We start from the raw sequence: 18,838 nt of genomic DNA, 5'->3' as shown, positions 1-18,838 counted from the left end.
GAAAATTTTATCATATATTTTCTTTCACCTCACACATTTATTTCAAACAAAATTTTAATATCATTTTTTATGAAAAAAAATCATATATAAATTGATAAAAGAAAGAGCTCAAGCTTAATATCAAGCTTTATCTTTTTTTTTTTTAAATTATAAATCTAGTTTGTTATTTTTTGAATGAATTTAATATTTTAATTAAAATTGAATAATTCAAACATAATATCATTTAAAGTAAAAATTCAACTCGAGTATATTGGATATTTTAAATTTAACATTTTTTTTATTATAATTAAAAATAATTAAATTTAAAAGAAAAATATAAAATTATAAAAAGCATCATAAAATTGGTAATAAATAATATTTAAATAAATAAAAATATTTAAAAAAGTAAAACAAGTGTATTTCATATCGCTATCTAATAAAAAGCATATATATTTATGAAAAACCCAAAACGTGAAATAATTATAAAATCCTCCGACGCCTGTCATTTGATACTCTAACCATTATGTTACGTTATCATTTTCTCAAATTCTGAATGCGGATGGCGTGGGCAGTATAATTATAGCTGGTTTTCCTTTTTAGTACCAAAAAACCTTTTTGGGTGATTTCATTCCAAACGAAGTAAATTCACAAAATTACGGAGGGCATTTTAGACATTCAATTCTGACACACCAAACTAACAACTCTATCCATCTGGCTTTTAAAAGGATAGAAGAAAATAGAAATGCAAAGACGAAAACCGACATGGTGTCTCTGTTCAAACATATAAAGAAGAAAAGCTCTAGAACTCGTAGATTCACCGTACTCTGCTACAGTTTTTCATTTAGGACAAAATTGCCCTTCATTTACCTTCAAAACTCCCAATTTGCTTTGTCCTTGTAGATTCTACCTACAGTCAAAGATCCTCAGCTGATCAAAGTTGTCCTCTATTTTCTTTCCATTTTCCTTCACTTTCTCTCTCATGGAGGCAGGTGGAGGTTGCTAGTAGCGGAAAAGAAGAGAGGAAATCGAATGGATTGGACCGAAGGTGTTGGCGAGAGCTCTTCGCCGCCGAGGAGCTTTGGGAGCTTCAATAACTGTGATGTGAGGAACGATGTGTATGACCGCTTGATGCAGATTGGACACGAGGAAGCTGTTTCTAATCCTTTGTTTCGTGAGCATCTTGATGCTCACTTTAATCGCTTGCCTTCTAGGTTTTTCTTCTCATTTTAACTTTGATTTTTGTGCATAAATGTATATTTGCATGTCTTTTTGTATGCTTTTCTGGCTTTGGAGTGGGGAGAGAATCCAGTGTTTTTGAAAATTCGCGTTGCAAACACTGTTTGAATCGGTTATAGTTGCATATGTAGAGAACTGGAATGTGCTTGTGTGACTGGTTAGTTTTGTTTTAAACTTTTTTTTTTTCCCTTTCTAATCTTGGCATTTCAATTTTTGAATTTCTTTATATTTTGAAAATACGCATTAGCTTGGAGTTGCTAAAACTGATGCAGGATTCGCAAACTTTTGCTGAAAACGGGACTATGGTGTTTATTGTTTTGGTTGGGAATTTAATTCTAAGTTTTTGGGTTTACATAAGGACTGATAATTATTCAGCAGAGGAAAATGAAATCGGAAAGACAATTTATCAATGTTTCAAGAAGGTAGGCTGTCTTTAGCACTTCAGAATACCCTTGACAAAAAAAAAAAAAAGGCCTAAATCTTTTGTACTTATTCAGTTTTATAAATAGAAAGCAAGATTTGATCCAAAGGTTTTCTTGCCTTTATTATCTTTCTCTAATATTTGCTTAATTGCTTATTTGTGTTCATCTTTGTGCTTACATCATTCTTTTTTTGTGCACATGGCTGGAATGGACGATCTCTATTCTCTCATGGGCTTGATGAAATTGCTTTTGAGTTATTTCATATCAGTTATTTACTTGACGTCAACATGGATAGAGCGGAGGATGTTCTGTTACACCAAAGACTTCTTACATCAGCAAAAGATCCAGAGAAACGCCCGGTTTATCATATTCGTTTCTTGGAGGTACTATCCCTCTATTTGGCCTAGTAGCTAAGTTTTTGTACTTTTGTTGCTGACTTGAGTTTGTTTTAGAAGGCCTAATTCTTTTCCTTGGATTTTTTTGGCATGAAAGCCAATTACTAGAATTTCTAGCTTGATTTGGCTTTCATTGAGTAGTATATACAGGGCATGATAAGACAGAAAAGTTGGATGAAAAATATTTAATCCGAGTAGAACAAATGGATTGGAGTTTTCCTTGCTTCTACAAGAGGGGAAAAAATCATATCCTCAATCAATTTAATTTTTTTTGGTTTGATTTCAAGATCAGAAGTCTTTATGTAGTATCTTGGAGCTCTCCTTCTCGTATACTTTGTTCTCGATATTTGTACCGTTGAAGATAAGAGAATTTTGTTCTTGTGAATATTGGGAAAATGGCAAATATCAATTTGAGTGAGGCTGAGGAAGAATCTGGGCTTGAAATCGATAATCATATGATTTTTTGAAGGGTGCATAATAGGTTGAAATAGAAGGTTAGGGTGTAATAGACTTTCTCCAATTAGTTTAGGGGAAATTTTACATGTTAGGCTTTTTTATTTTGAAAGCTATCCGTTCAACTCTAAATTATTAGTAAGAAAATCTTGCTTTCACTAAATAGCAACATAGTGTTTTACTTATAATGTTCTCTTATTTATAGGTTACCTAATATCTTAATGCTATTGGGCTCCCTTTGTGCCGAAGACCATTTCCTTGCATACTTTTCAAGCTCCTAATTTCCCCATTCCTTACTTTTGTCAATTCAAACTGTATCTTTTTTAATTGGTTGGCAAACTAAACTTGTTTTCAGCAAGCTTCTTTAAAAGCTTTTCAATTTTATTTATCTTTTTCTTTCTTTTCCTCACTTTTCTCCCATTTGAGTGGATTGGCTCTAAATTGTGATTTCATTTAGCTCTTTAAATCACTCAGGCCTCTTACTTTTCAGACTTAAATTCTTTTTGCCTTAATAGAATGTGTTCTCAGGGTTGTTAAATGGTTAGAGATCAAGTTCAAAAATATATTTAGATTTGAAGAATCGTATGACTTAAACTAGAATCACATTGCTTGTGATCTTAACTTGCTATTCTGTATAAGCTATGCAGCTAACATTCGTTGCTTTCCTTTTTTACTTTCCCCTTTTTGGTGCTGGGCAGAACCATTGCACCAGAACAGATGATGGTGATGACCTACAATTTACGAATATTATTTCCACTGAGAGGCCAGATTTTAATGCAGACAATGGAGTTGTGCCATCAAATAAGAAGTAATGTATTTTATTAAGATTGATCTTAATTTGTGCATATTTATGAACCTTTTTCACTTTAAGTGAGCAAATTTGCATGTTATGATGACAATATTAGTCTTTGTGCCATATTATTGTTGATAAAATTTCAGTTTACTTCAAGTTGTTGATTTGTCATTGTATCTTCTCTATTTTTTGTTGTTGTTGTCATTTCTGTAAGTAGAATCAAGGACTGTGCAATTGACTTTGAGCCCTGCTCTAAGCTCGAGCATCTAAATTTGGATGTTAAAAAGGATTACAAAGGCATGGAGGAAACATATCATAGAGAGAATGCTTCTAGAAGGTACCTCAATGACACTTCATCAGTAATTCTCATGCTACATTTTTATTTTTAAAGGATACAAAAGATGATTGCTATTTGTTAGTTATGAATGAGGAAGATTTTTGTACTTTAGGAATAGGAATGAAGTTAACTTGATTGTAGTGAGTTCACAATGCATGTCATCTATGATTTTGAGTTTTTTTGGCTGTTGTAATCCCAATATGTTCTTTTTTGCCATGTTATAATCCCAATATGATTGTGAAGTTCTGAATTTTAGGAAAAAAGAAGAAAGTATGAGTTTTATCCCAATAAGTTTTTTTCTTAACCCTTTTATTAGAAAGGAAAAAGAAAACTCTTTAGGACTTAAGAAGTACAGCTTTTAACCATAACAAATCTAATTTCTTTTTTTATTTGAGATATTTTTGAAATTACATAAAATGTCACGTGTGAATTTGTACATATATGACTTTTCTTTAATTATTTGTAGTTTGGCTTGAGATATTTCTGAAATTGCATAAATTAACATGAATTGGATGCATATGTATTTAAAGAAATCAGATTTGTTCTATTACTACTAGATCTTGCATTTGTCATATATGCATGGGAACTAAGTTGTTTGTTTGGAAATTTAATCCAGGCAAGAACTTGTACATGTTCATGAAGTAATTTTTTCTACCATTGACAAGCCAAAGCTCCTTAGCCAGGTATGTTTGGGAGGAACTATGCTCATTGCTTGTAAATTGACATGGCCTTAAGCTACCAAGCACTGTCAAATGAATGATTTTTTTTACTGCAATTCTTTGGGATTTGGTAATTGGTAACATTTCACTTAGTAAAATACAAACAGCAAATAGAATTGGGATTGAGGTTTTTTTTTTTTTTTTTAAACTCAACATTTCTTTTTCCTATATTTGCAAGCCAATAATAAGTTGTGCCAATAATTAGAGTGTTGAGCACATTTTGCTATTTGATTGTCCTAGTTTTATATATCATTACTAATTAAGTTACTGAGAGCATTATTGGATTTGGATGTTATGGGTGTTTGATCTTCTTTTATTTGCTGATGGCTTTAATACTCACTTTTGGGCACAATACTTTCACCTGAGCAGTCTGCTTGATATTCTCCATTGGCACTAGATGCAGTTTGTTTGGGACAATGCTAAGGTATTAGAGAACTAATTTGGCTTTATGCTTGGTAGATTTACAATAGAGCCTTTCTTTTTGTTAAGAAAATTAATGAAAATTTATAGGGTGAGGAAGAAGAATCTCCGTTTGGTATTCATTGATATAGAAAAGGCATATGATAAAATATCGAGGGGAGTTTTTTGGGTGGGTGCTAGAAAAGAAAGGAGTCAATCTCAAATGTATAAATGTCATTAAAAACATGTATGGGGGGCGATTATAAGTGTAAGAACAGTGGGAGGGGATATGGACGAGTTCTACGTAATAGTGGGTTTACGTTAGGATTGGCTTGGAGTCCGTGCTTGTTTACCTTAATTATGGATGAGCTAATTAGTCATATTTAAGATAATGTCCTACGACGCATGTTATTTGCAGATGATGTTTTCTTAGTAAATGAAACTACTGAAGTAGTTATCAAAAGTTAGAATTATACACTTGAGAGTAGGGGTTTTAAGCGAAGTAGAAGATAGATTAAATATATGCATTGTGAGTTTAGCTCTCATAGAAGGAATAGAGGGGAGGTGAAGTTTTGGTGCTAAAATTCAACTAATAGAAGTATTTCTATCGTCTAGAAGAATGAGATAATAGATGAGGATGTAACTCATAAGATCAATAGAATGATGGAAGAAATGGAGTGCGATGGGTGTGCTATGCGACTGTAGGATCCTTGAAAAAGTGAAAAGTAAGTTCTATAGAATTGTGGTTAAGCTAGTTGTATTGTATGGGAGTGAATGTTGGGCCCTCTAAGGAGGATCAATTAAGATGGTTTGGTCATAACCAACGTAGAGTCTTGAATGTCCTAGTATGAAAGTGTGAAAAGTTAATGGTGGAATGAGTCAGAGAAGAAAGGGGGAGACCTGAAATGATGTGGAGGGAAGTATTAAAAGTTTTACAATTTTTTGGATAATGATGTGGAATTGGTTTCAAATAGAACTGAATGACGAAAAAAATCCATGTAGGCGATCCCAATTAGTTTGAGATGAAGGCTTAGTTGTTGTTTTAGTGGTGTTCAATGTATTGTTAGCATTTCAAACTTTATCTGAAGCCTAAAGTGATAAACTATGTAGTACGGAAACAGAAACGTGGACACGGGGAAACGTGAAAACAGACACTGGAAAATGGCATTTTCAAAAATATAGGAAACGAAAATGCGGGGGAAACGCGTAAATATAAAAAATTTAGGGATATATATATAAAATCAATAATCTATTAAAAATTATAAAAATAATTATTTGTTTTAAACTCCCTCCTCCTGTATAATTATTAAAAAAAGTAGTATATTAAAGATATTAAAATTTGAGTTTACATCTCAATTAAAATCAATTCAAAAAATAAAGTAAAGAGTAAAAATATTAAGATAAAAATTACAATAAAAATTTTCAATTTAAAAGCCAGCCTCTCATTTCTCTCTCTCTCTCTCTCTCTCTCTGTCTCTCTCTGTCTCTCTCCTTAAAAGTTAGCATTTTTAGCATTTGTTTTCTGGCCATGTGCGACACAACCTTAAAAGCCAGCCTCCCGTTCTTCTCATTCTCATGCTCTATCTCTAATACTCTTCTTTTCCACCTATTATCAGCTTTTTATCATCTTTTTTGGTTCCATTCTATCAAACCCTAATCTCCCTCTCTCTTTCTCCTTAATTGCCTTTCAACTTTTTCAGATCTCATAACCTCCATTTCTAATTTGTCTTTTCAATCTAATCTCTTTTCTTCCAAGTGAGTCATTGTTTGAACTTTTGCCTAGTTAATCTAAAGTTTTCTTTCTTCTAATTCAATTTCTGTGCTTTTGCTTTGCCTTGATCTTTTTTATTACATTTTGTATTATTGTGTAATGAAAAGAAAAAAAAAGGATTTGGTTTGTTGATTTGGTAAATTTTGTTGGCCTGGTTGCTTGCTGATGGGAAATGAAACAGTAAAAAAGAGTTGGGTCCTCTTCTCCTCCTGCTGCAATTTCCTTTTATTTTTTGGAGAAACTCGTTTCCTAATGGGAAACGTGTTTCCGTTTTTTGGATTTTCCGGACACGGCCCTGGACACGGCCCCGAAACGTTTCAAGGCCGTGTCCCACTGTTTCCAGGACGGAAACGTTTCCGACACTTGGAAACGCTAGTGATAGGCGTTTCCATGCTTCATAGGTGATAAAAGGGTGGATGTGGCATGTCCTCTGTGAAATATGTGAAGTCGCTTGCAAGATTTGTATGAACTTGCTTAGGCATTATAATGCTTTTTTCCCCCCTCACAACCACCCCCACCCCTTTTTAAAAACTTTAGAGGCCAAGTAATCTGCCTTTATTATCTCTGAAGTTAAAACCAAGAGCTATGAAAATGTTATGATATGGTTATATGTTTTAATAGCAGTTTCTGGCTGGGTCCTTCAATGCATACTCTTAAAATATTTTGGTTGAAGAGATGTGATAGCAATAATGGTGAGGGATATGGAATGAGGAGGGAGAGGGAAGAGATTTTTGCGTAATCTAGGGTTGTAGATTAAGAATGGCGAATTTGCAATTCAGCCATTATTTTTTAAAATTTGTTCTATGATTTTGGTATAATTTGCTAACACAAAAAAATTTAAAAAATTTTAAAAGTAATTTTTTATTTTAAAAATTTATTAAAAGATAAAATTATTAAATAATATAAATGGGAATATTTTATTATGTCTGTCAGACATTGGGCTACATTGAACATTAAATGAAAGCTGTCCTAATTAGGCTAAATTGAGGATTTTTGGCCAATGGGAATTTGCCCTACAATTTAGGGTCAATTTAGCCATTCTTCCTTCAATAAAAATTGAAGGATGTGAAGTGCATTTGAAACAATGTAAACGAATTAAGGTAATATGTGAAACCATGATGAAATTGTACAATGAGACTTGATTAAGTATGATGCTTGAATCAAGAACTTTGAATTTCTTCTGACGAGCTGTTGTTTTCTTCTAGCTTTCTGCTTTGCTTTCAGATATAGGACTTAATATCCGTGAAGCACATGTGTTCTCAACAACTGATGGTTACTCCTTGGATGTATTTGTGGTGGATGGATGGCCTAATGAGGTATTTATTACTTAATAATTTCTTTGTTGTTATTCAATTTACCTTTGTAATTTTGAAGTTTATATGTTATTGTTGTCTGGGAAACCACTTCTCCTACAGTTTTATTCTTACACAGTATAATTTATTGTTACTACCCAAAAATCTTCTTGATATGTTATCCTATTGGATGTCTTCTTTGTAGTAGTCGTGGTCACTGTGCGAGATTTCCTGAATGATGTATCATTGTAGTGATGACTTTTATTCTTTGCAAATTTGTGTTTTCTTGCATGTGCTTGTGACTGAAATTCACTGAAACAAATTATGAATTTGAATTAACTTGCATTCAATGAATTTCCAGTCCGGTTTCATTTGTTATCTTAAACTCTGTCAAATTGGTTTGTTGGGAAAAAAATCTTTGTCCCAGGACAATGGCCTTATATTATATTAAGGAGCATTGTGATTATATTTCTTTATGACAGGGATCTATGCTGAGTCCAAATGTTGCTGACTTTGCAATGTTGTGGCCAGGATACAGATGGTTTGTATAAGGCTATGGAAAAAGCAATTGCTAGAAGTGAGGTAAAGTCTGTCTCATTATATTTTTATTGTTTGGCTGTTAATCTCTATTTTGTTTAATCATGCTGTTTTTGTAAAGAAGTTAAGAAGCTAGTCAATGTCAGAAAAATAAGAGAATGCTTTCTTAGATCTTAGGAACTGGTTTCACAATTAATTTTTAGCTATTGCTATTACGATTATCATCTGGAATAAATCACACAAATTTGAGAGAACATTTAGCTGCCGTTGGTAATGAAAGATAACATGCTTGTCGGTGTTAGTTGTTGGAGTTGGTGATGTTGCATGATATCAACTTCAGATAGATCTCTTTTACACCTGAGATTTATTTATTTATTTTTGTGGGGGTGGGGGATGGGGGGAGAAGGTTTGGGGAAGGCTGGTGGACATTTGTTGGATAGCAGATGAAAGGTAATGTTATTGAATCTCACATTAGAAAGAGGCCAAAGTAAGGAATTTACATGTGGGAAAAATTGATAGAACTGTTGCCTTAAGGCTTTTGGTTGACTGTGGTGTGAAAACACACACACCACGCACACATATGGATCTCGCACAGGCTGTGCGAAATCTCCCTTGTTTTGGGCTTCCCCCTAGTCATAACAGGGTTAAGGGAGGGAAAGTGTTTCCCTTGTGTAGCTTAGCCATTTGATAAAAGGGGAAGAAAAGAGAAGATTCTAAAATAAAAAGGGAAGATGCATGGAAACGCTATTTGCTGTATACAGACCTTTAAAAAAATTTGTGGAGGCGTTAACGAGTCATTCTTCTTTTTAACTTCATTTCCAAGCACATTCCTTTTAAAGCATTTTTTTTTCTTGACTATGCCTGGGTGCATGTGCTTGAGATATATTAAAATCCATAAATAATTTAGTACTGCAATTTTCATCCTTCAACAGTTAAGCTAGCTAGCATTAATGTTATTTGAATGGAAAGTGAATGTAGATATCATTAGAGCAGGCTGCTCTGGAGAACTGTTGTCATATAGCTATAAATTAATTGTGGTAACTTTCAGTATCCCTTGTTGGCCACGAAGTCTAAATATTGTCTTGTCTTCAAGCTACACATGTTTGTTGATGGTAGCTTTACTCAATATTCACACTGTTGAGACACCTTATGAAGCTTATATATCTATTATGGTTGTTCTACTTCTACATATCTGCACTTAAATTTCCTTCTAGAAATAAAATCATTAAATTTCTGACCTTTCATATGTCTTGCTTTGTGCCAGCTGTACATGAAAAGCTTGTTTTACAGTCCCTCTCAGTTCTCTAATTAAGAAGTAGCATCTTCATTCAAGATGGAACAAACTAGCTTCTTAATAAAACTGCATCTTGACAGCTTGATGACAAACTTCCTTTCGTTAATAGTTTGTGGATAAGAAATTCAGCTGGTTACCATAATGAAAAGTATAGAGAAGCTGTTTGCCCCTGGCAGTTGCTTGCTAGCCTCAATTGCTGAAGCAAGTTGAAACCCGGATACATATCCATGGAAAATTTAAATTAATTTTGCAAAATTTGCGAGCTAATGACTGGATCTTATCTCATAGTCTCAACATTTAACTTTTCTTTAGTAATTGGCCTTGGTTTTGGTATACATTTGACTTGGAGCTTTTTTAAACTGTAACTTGTTTTGTCCTTTTCTAGTTGTGGCAGTTTCTTCGTTGTTTGAGTATAAAAGGAATACCTGCAAAAACCTTTTTTGAATATCCTCTCTGAAAATATAGGGGTCTTGGTCTGGTTCTTCACATTCTCATTCAGCTGCGGGTAAAACTTCAGCAGCTCAAGCAAAATCTGGAGATTGGGAAATAGATCGACGATTATTGAAGATAGGGGAAAGAATTGCATCTGGATCTTGTGGAGATCTGTGAGTTAAGCCTTTTTAGATTTGCTACTTCCAATAAACTTTTCTTCTTGTTGTCCTTTCTGTTGCTGATCCTTCATCTTCTGTTTTGTGTGAAGGTATCATGGAGTTTACCTTGGTCAGGATGTTGCTGTTAAAATTCTAAGATCTGAGCATTTAAATGATACACAAGAAGAGGAGTTTGCTCAAGAAGTTGCAATTTTAAGGTGAATAGTAATCTAAAATGTTTGAACATCCCTGCTGGAATTTGGTCTTGCTAATTTGAAAATGTTAAAATGTGAACAATTATCTTCCCATCTTAATTATGTCATTTTTGCATACCCTAGCTTCCTGAATTATGAAGATGCTTCTAATCAAGGTTACTTGAAATATGAAGGAAATGAAGTTACTGGAAGTTTGCTGTAATGAACTGTTTACTCACAGGATTCAGTTGTTGAGCACAAAATCCCATGTATGTCTTGCATGTTGTCCTTGATGAATGCCATGGTAGTTGAAATAAGAGGTTGGTGCATCCAAGATGTTTATGTGTCAGTCAATCATTCAATTTTGATACTCATCCTCTGCCACTGCGCGGGCAGACCAATTTTCAACTTTTGTCTTTGTCATTTTAATTTTCTTTAGTACTTGCTAAACTCATAGATAAATGTGCATTGGCATTTAATTCCGTGTCCCTAGCTGGGCATGCTATTTTTTGCTGATAATATTGGATGGAAAATAAGAGAATACATCAGGTTTGAATAAATTTCTCTTAATATTTTGTATGCATAGAAATCACAATGATAAATTATGTAAACCCATGATTGTTACATTGCCATAATTGTAAGCATTTTATTTTTGGTCTAGTTGGTAATATTTTTAGTTCTATATTTGCATCTGGATGACTTTTCTAGTTAATTACCTTATTATTATTTGGTTTATGTTTCACTTGATGCAGGCAAGTCCAACATAGAAATGTCGTTCGTTTTATTGGTGCATGTACACAGTCTCCACATTTGTGCATAGTAACAGGTAGATTTCCCCTGCCTCCCACTTTTGATTTACAAGCTGCTCATGAACTATTTGAGGCTTGGCTCTATAAAAGTTCAGCTTGTCTTTATTCTATCCATTGACTAAACGAGCCGAGCTCGAGTCTAAAGCTTATTTCTTTTTGGTTCATTAAGGGTCGCGAGCTCACTTATTTTATAGGTTCAAGAGCCAGCTTGTGAACAAGCTTGTAAAGTGGCTCGTTTAACTAAAATTATTTAGTTTTAAGCTTATTTTCTCTTGTTTGATAAAAATTATGTGGTTTTGAACTTTATAACCCTAAACCTAAAGCTCACTAGAGTTGTTGTGTTGTTCGAGGCTTTGTTGTGTTGTTCGAGGCTTGGCTTGTTTTCTAAACTAGCCGAGCTTGAGCTTAAAACAAGCCGAGCACGGTCGAGCTTGAGAAAATCTTGACAAGCCAAGCCCGAGCTCCTCAAAGCTCAGGCTCGGTTCGATTCATCTACACCCCTATCTACATGCGCATCCTTTGGAGAACAAGAAGATATACAACCACTAGGAACTTCATAACCCTAAACCTAAAGCTCACTAGAGTAGTTGTGTTGTTCGAGGCTTGGCTTGTTTTCTAAACTAGCCGAGCTTGAGCTTAAAACAAGCCGAGCACGGTCGAGCTTGAGAAAATCTTGACAAGCCAAGCCCGAGCTCTTCAAAGCTCAGGCTCGGTTTGATTCATCTACACCCCTATCTACATGCGCATCCTTTGGAGAAACCACTAGGAACTTCATAACCCTAAACCTAAAGCTCACTAGAGTTGTTGTGTTGTTCGAGGCTTGGCTTGTTTTCTAAACTAGCCAAGCTTGAGCTTAAAACAAGCTGAGCACGGTCGAGCTTGAGAAAATCTTGACAAGCCAAGCCCGAGCTCTTCAAAGCTCAGGCTCAGAAAATCTTGACAAGCCAAGCCCGAGCTCTTCAAAGCTCAGGCTCGGTTCGATTCATCTACACCCCTATCTACATGCGCATCCTTTGGAGAACAAGAAGATATACAACCACTAGGACTTGCAATGCAAAGTACCTAACTTGAGTTTATGCTGATGTATCCTATAATTGAACTTCTTTTAGGGATTTCCCTTCTTTTATTTATTTTTTCTATAATTCCTTGTTTGTAGTTTACAATGATCTGAATTAAGGTAGTTGTTTGACTTTAATCTGGTTGAATAAATGCATGTTTCATAACAGATTAACAGATTTCTGTTGTGTATGGATCATGAGAACATGCTGAAAAGGCAGGAGTGTCTACTGATTCCAATTAATGGAATTCCTGTTCCAAAGAAAACTAATAGGCTTTTAGACTGAATTTTGGGATGATTAACTTCGAACATATTTCATACCATGTATGTCTATCTATCTTCTGTTTATTATTTCTTGTTTCATATTCTCGTGTGCAGAGTATATGCCAGGTGGAAGTCTCTATGATTACTTGCATAAGAACCATAATTTATTGAAGCTTCCTCAGTTGTTGAAGTTTGCAATAGATGTTTCCCGAGGAATGGAATATTTGCATCAAAACAATATAATTCACAGGGATCTGAAGACAGCAAATTTGTTAATGGACACTCACAAGGTAAGGATTTTCATTATAATTGACGGGATACAGATCATGTTTGTGGGCGTTCCAAATTATATAAATCAATCATAGTTTATCATTTTGTTGTTCTTGCATTCTAGAAGTTGGGAAATATTATAGAACTCAAACAAATAGACTCAATTATGATATTTGGAATAGTACTTTCTTTTAGATAAATGTTTCTGTAAAGTTATTTAATGTTATTTGGAAGAGTAGCTTTTTCCCTTGAGCTCTAAGTGAAGTGTTAAATGGATAGAGGGAGATGGGCATAGATTTTAAATCTGACCTATGAAGAAAAGAATTGAATTATTTACTGTTGAAAAATTGTGGATCTTAATGGGTTTACGCCAGCCTTAGCTTCAATAGAGTGGCTAATTTCTTTGTGGGAGGAGCAACAGCCTACAGCCCATGGTTCTTACACCATAACCAGCCCTTGGATCTTATAGCTTCTCTTGTGACTAGTGGTTGAAGATGTTTTTCCTGATAATATGCCATTTATTGGAAATAGGAAAAAGGCATACTCTATTCCTCTAGCATGCAAAATATCATGGGATTATTTTTTTTTTTTAATTCACTGTAGGAAACCATTAATTGCCTTCATCTCCTGGCTTGATTGGATGAGATTGTTGGATTTGTTACTAGTTTTTATGCGGTGCATATAACTTTTAGTTCTATGGATAAGTGTTTTAATCAAGTTTGAATACTTACTGTTAAAATGTTAAACATTGCGGAGTTCAGGATCTGTGTGTGTGTGTGTGTGTTTGTGTAATTTTATTTTAACTACTTAAAATATTAAAGAAAAAAAGAAGGGGAATAGGTTCACATCTTTATCATAATGAGAAATATGCATGTTTTTGTCTCAAGGTTGTTAAAGTGGCAGATTTTGGAGTTGCTCGGTTCCAGAATCAAGAGGGTGTGATGACGGCAGAGACCGGAACATACAGATGGATGGCACCTGAGGTTTGAATCTTTTAGTTTTGCTTTGTTAATTTCTCTCTTCAGCTACTTACTTTTAGAGATAGATGGAACCTTACTGAGTTCTAAGTATTTGTCGCCAAAAACTTGATAGTCTATTTCATAGGCGTGGCGTGCGAAATTGCTCAAGTAATACAGTGATTAATAAGATGTCGATCACTCGAGGATTGAGTTTAAGTACCAAAAATACACACCAACCTTACTAATATCTGAATGATCGAATTTATTGAGAGATGAAAAAAAATAAATTTAACTAAAAACTAAAATTAGCTCCAAAGGACACCATTGAAGTTGGGATACAAGCAAGGAGAGATTGAAGAGAGTTCATCACCTCAGAGACTGTTCCAGAGTTTTTATTTCCTTTCTCCTGTTTTTTACTAGAAATTTTTTTTCAGTGTTAGGATGACTATGGATTTTATTTCAAGTGAACTTGTGCTTGATTTTATTGTTATGGGGAACTCAATTTCTTAGCTAGGGTACCTAATGTAGTTTGGTATATGTTCCAATGCCATAACTCTGAATTATTTTTCTTTATTAATGCAATTGTTTATTCTTTGGTTTAATTCTTTTGTGTATTTTATTTTTACTTGATTGATTTTAATTCATAATTAGTACTAGAAAGGAAAATAGTAAATCTGAGAATAATAATAAACATAAAAGGAGTAATAATTGGAGAGGAACAGAAGATTTAACCTGTGGGATTTTGGGAATAATCACTGTGCTTAGTGAATTAATTGGGATTTATTTTGCTATTGGGAGTCTGTATGTTTGTGCACACACCACAGTGTTGAGAAGTGAATTTTAGAGGATCATATCTATTGCAGCACTAATCTAACTTTTGCATGTTTTTGCTATTGTTAAATAGGCAATTATGATTCTTATAGTTCAATATTGTCCAACAGTATTGATTTGCCGCATTTTCAGTGTTCTGTTCTTTGTCGAGGCAAATGAAACCTCAATCTTGTGATCTCTGTTTTTCGTTGATTTTACTTTTTTTTTTTTTTGAGTAAATTACAAGAACCCTCACAATATTGAAAAAAATTTGCACTTGCATCCTTGCTTTTCCAAAAGTGGATTAAATAGTCCTTGACTTTCAGAAAAATATACACTTTAGTTCCTCAGCTTTTGGAAGAAACAACATTATGATCCTGACATTTAACCTTTTAGGGACTGAAAATTAGGGTTTTTTTTCTCTCTCTCTTTTTGAAAACTCAAGGACCGAAATGTGAGTAAAATTTGCCAAGTTTGTGCTTTTTTATAATTTGCTCAAAAAGAAATTAGTGTACCTTTTCCATTTGCATTCTAATTTGGTTGCTTATGTCTAATCTGGATGTTGCTAGGTTATAAACCATCAACCATATGATCAAAAAGCAGATATATTCAGTTTTGCTATTGTACTGTGGGAGCTGGTAACAGCCAAGGTATTTCCTAAAGTCTGACCCAGCTTTGTGCCTCTGCAAAAGATTTAATCTCTTAGAAATAATGGCACTAATGTTGCGAAGGTAATTCTTACTTGGCATTTTTACTGGCATTCCAGGTGCCATATGATACCATGACTCCGCTACAGGCTGCCCTGGGAGTAAGACAGGTTTGCTCATCTATGTATTTATTCATGTCATAATATATTAATGGGGAAATTTGAATTGCATTTGTGTCTGTAGAAGTGCATGGCAACGCTGTTTTTCCCTTTTTATTGTGGGAATATATTATATTTGCACCTGCATTTTTACATGGCAATTACCAGTGCTTGTGGATCTCAAAATAGTGTTGCATCAATTGAATTGGGTAACAGGTTGTTGCTTACATTTAAGTCTCATAAATTAAAGTTGCTTTGCTGTCTTCATGAGTTGGTATTGGCATGCATGCCAGTGACTTGTTAACATTTCAATGTATCCATATTTGTCAGATAGATCTAGTTTCTGGACTGAGCTTCAAAATTCCAGTGTGAACATTATATCATGGTCTTGACTAATTACTGAATTTATTTATATATTCATTTAAGCTAGATACTGCAAATTCTCTTTGTTGCAATCATATGGTAAACGGTTGATAATGTCAGTATCAAGTGCAGTTAGACTGGGCCAAGGGCTGGTTCAGCCTGTGAATCGGACTGGGACCAGCTTGGCCCCCTCTTGAAGCAGGACCGGAACTAGCCAGTTCAAGAACTTCATTTTTTCCTTGGGTAAATTACTATCAGGTCCTTGTAGTTTGTCAAAATTAACTACTTAGTCCCTATTCTTTTAAAACCCAATTAAAACATCATGTATTTTTAAAAATCAAACTCTGTAATCATTTTGTTGGATTCTATCAAAGAAAACATTAGTCAACTTGCTTCAGTCTTGATCTGAGGGATTAAATAGTATGGATAGTTAAAATTACGGGGACTAAACAGTATGGATAGTTAAATTTCACGGACTAAACACTATAAATATTCAAAGTTAAAACAAATTAATTAATGTTTTCTTTGATAGAAGGATTAAAGAGTTTGATTTTATAAGATACAAATTCATTTAAATTGTTTTTTTTTTTTTAAAAAAAGGCATTAGGTAGTTAATTTTGACAAAGACTTTACTTTTTTTTTTCTAAAATTTGTATTGAGTTTATTTTTGGGTCTTTTTAGTTTTTTACATTAGAAACTAAATAAATGATGTTTAAAAATTTGTTATAGTTTGATAATACCTAGGGCCAAATTGGAGCCGAACTGGAACAATCCTGGAAACGTTTTCAGCCGAAACCGGTGGTTCCGGCCCATGGCCAGGTCTAAGTGCAGTATATAATAAGTGTATTCTCTCTTAGAACCTAAAAACTATTCAGACCAGTCATGCTAAATTGTTTTGATAAGAAATTCTATTAAATAGAAAAACAGAAGATTTAAAGTCTGGAAGACAAAGTCCTAGCCTAACCAACTCAACAAAGAGCAGTACAAGTGATCTTCAATCTAGCTGGATAGCACTTGAATACATTCTTTAAAGCCCTTGAAGTGTGATTCTGATGAGAAGATCAACTTATCCCGCAACGGAGTAAAGGAAAAGTTTTGATTTTTCAAAAATCCTGCATTCCTCTCCTTCCAAATGCTACATAATACTGTGTAAGAATCATAATTCCATAGATGAGCCCTCCTTTCTAAACCAATAAAAATCTATAAAATTGTTGACATACCATATTCTCCTCAAAAAGACCAACAATACAGTTCTCAATTGCTGAAGCTATCTCACATGGTAAAAACAAGCGAGACCAATTGCAGTACCTGGTGCATCAATAAGAAGGTAAAGCTTTGTTAGGCCTTTTTGCAAGTAGTCGTTAGAATTCACATTTTGGAGAGTTGTAGACTGAACAAGAGCCCTTAATTTGAATGTCATCTTTGCTTTTCAAATTGGATAGCTATATGTGCTATCCTAAAACTTGTTCCTTGCACTCAAGTCCTAAATATTTGTTCTTTTTATTGTTAATTTTTTAAAATGAAGTCCTATAGTTTTAAAATCACTCATTATTGGTCTTATCGATTAATATCCAGTAGTGAATGCCAAATTCCTTCATAACAAAAATTAGGGAAAATAAGAAATGGGAATTTTATTTCTGCTGCTAGAATAGTGTCTTCCTTTGGAATTTTGGAACATACTGTTCTTCACAGGGCTGCATCCAGATTGTATTTTATGGTCTGTATTTAATGCATCCCTCATGTCATTTACTCTGTATTCCAGGGGCTGCGTCCAGAACTCCCTCAGGATGCACACCCAAAGCTACTAGACTTGATGCAGAGATGTTGGAAAACAACTCCTGCCAATCGACCACCCTTCTCTGAGATAACAGTTGAACTTGAAATACTTCTCCAGGAAGTTCAGGTAAAGTTCCTTCAATAATCTCCATTTCCCCTCCTGCAAAATCTCATTTAAGTATACATCTAACCAGGTGTTCACGTGCCAGGAAACTAAAGATGCAGTGAATGGCAGCTGAACTATTGCTGTGTGCAGTATGCAATATTCTAACAGTTATATTTTGACGCCTTCTTTTTGTCATGTTTCTTCAAAATAGTTAACAAGAGTTTTTATACCGAGGGAAAAAAGATTTTACAAATGCTGTCCATTACAACGCTAACGAAACAAAGAGTGCCATCATTTGTATTTTTTTGGGCACTAATACCAGTTTCTTATAGAGTTCCCTTTTACTATGCATGGTTGTAAAGCTTTTGACTTGCGGGACATGTAGGTTAACTTCATCCATAGTGACTAAATTTCTTTTGAATTTCAGCTCGTTCACTGAATTGTTTTCCCTTTCATTTTGTATAAACAAGGACAAAGTTGTTTATTATTATTATTATTATTATTATTATTATTATTATTATTATTATTATTATTGTTGTTGTTGTTGTTGTTGTTGTTTGATATAGGATTTTCTATTTGATAAGAGTTTAAAATCCTTGACAGTGTCTTTCCTCTTCAGAGAATTTGAAATAAAAAAAGCTGATAAGATTAATGACATTAGTGAAGAATTATTATTTTGGTTATAATGTTAACCAATTTGCCACTGTTGAGCTCGTTTACTAGATATGGGATGCGACTAATACCCTAAATCTGTTGGTTAATTTAATTATCAGAAGGGTTAACGATAGAAAAATGTTAATTTTAACTTAAACTTGCAATTATGATACAATCTTTTTGTTTTCTGGATTGTATTGTGCGTTGAATATATAATCTACCAATAAAAACGATATTCCACATGAAATTATTTATTATTGTGCATTTATTATAATCTTATTTTGCCTCAAAATGACTGCCATTTTTGTTGAATAGGGCATTGACAATGTCAATTAATTCGCATTTAAGTGAAATTTTTTCCATGATATGATTGAAGCTACATTGACACATTTGTTAGCTAGCGCTAAGGACCTTAACGTCAATGAGTTTTTAATCTTGCCTCAATTCTCCAATGGAACTTTTGCCCTTTTTTTTAGTTGAATTATACAATGAATAGCAAGGGTTTTGATTACTGAATTAAAAAATTTACAGTTCATTGGTTATAAGTTAGACTT

General features: G+C 33.8%; 1 protein-coding gene across 6 annotated transcripts; it reads left to right on the top strand.

Annotated features, from left to right (window-relative positions):
- Positions 1-706: 706 nt before the first annotated feature.
- LOC110645267 (serine/threonine-protein kinase STY46) lies at positions 707-18,153 on the top strand. Of its 6 annotated transcripts, XM_058131146.1 has the most exons (17): positions 1,051-1,190; positions 1,488-1,637; positions 1,906-2,020; positions 3,184-3,293; positions 3,493-3,615; positions 4,232-4,298; positions 7,710-7,820; positions 8,328-8,378; positions 10,093-10,232; positions 10,328-10,435; positions 11,164-11,237; positions 12,656-12,831; positions 13,699-13,794; positions 15,150-15,230; positions 15,347-15,397; positions 17,511-17,651; positions 17,719-18,153. In XM_058131146.1, the coding sequence occupies exons 2-17, from the start codon at positions 1,600-1,602 to the stop codon at positions 17,761-17,763; spliced, it is 1,527 nt and encodes a 508-aa protein (XP_057987129.1). In that variant the 5' UTR covers positions 1,051-1,190; positions 1,488-1,599; the 3' UTR covers positions 17,764-18,153. The 6 variants fall into 6 exon arrangements, 5 of the variants coding, with proteins under 5 accessions (XP_057987127.1, XP_021654048.2, XP_057987128.1 ...); XR_009141992.1 differs by lacking the exons at positions 1,488-1,637; positions 17,719-18,153 and adding an exon at positions 16,668-17,075 and having other exon boundaries at positions 707-1,190; positions 17,511-17,652; XM_058131144.1 differs by lacking the exon at positions 1,488-1,637 and having other exon boundaries at positions 708-1,190.
- The last annotated feature ends 685 nt before the right edge of the window (positions 18,154-18,838 follow it).

The sequence above is a fragment of the Hevea brasiliensis genome, chromosome 12, assembly GCF_030052815.1.
Source record: "Hevea brasiliensis isolate MT/VB/25A 57/8 chromosome 12, ASM3005281v1, whole genome shotgun sequence".
Taxonomy (NCBI): domain Eukaryota; kingdom Viridiplantae; phylum Streptophyta; class Magnoliopsida; order Malpighiales; family Euphorbiaceae; genus Hevea; species Hevea brasiliensis.
The sequence above is the reverse complement of the archived record's forward strand: the minus strand, read 5'-3'. Positions and strand labels throughout refer to the sequence as shown.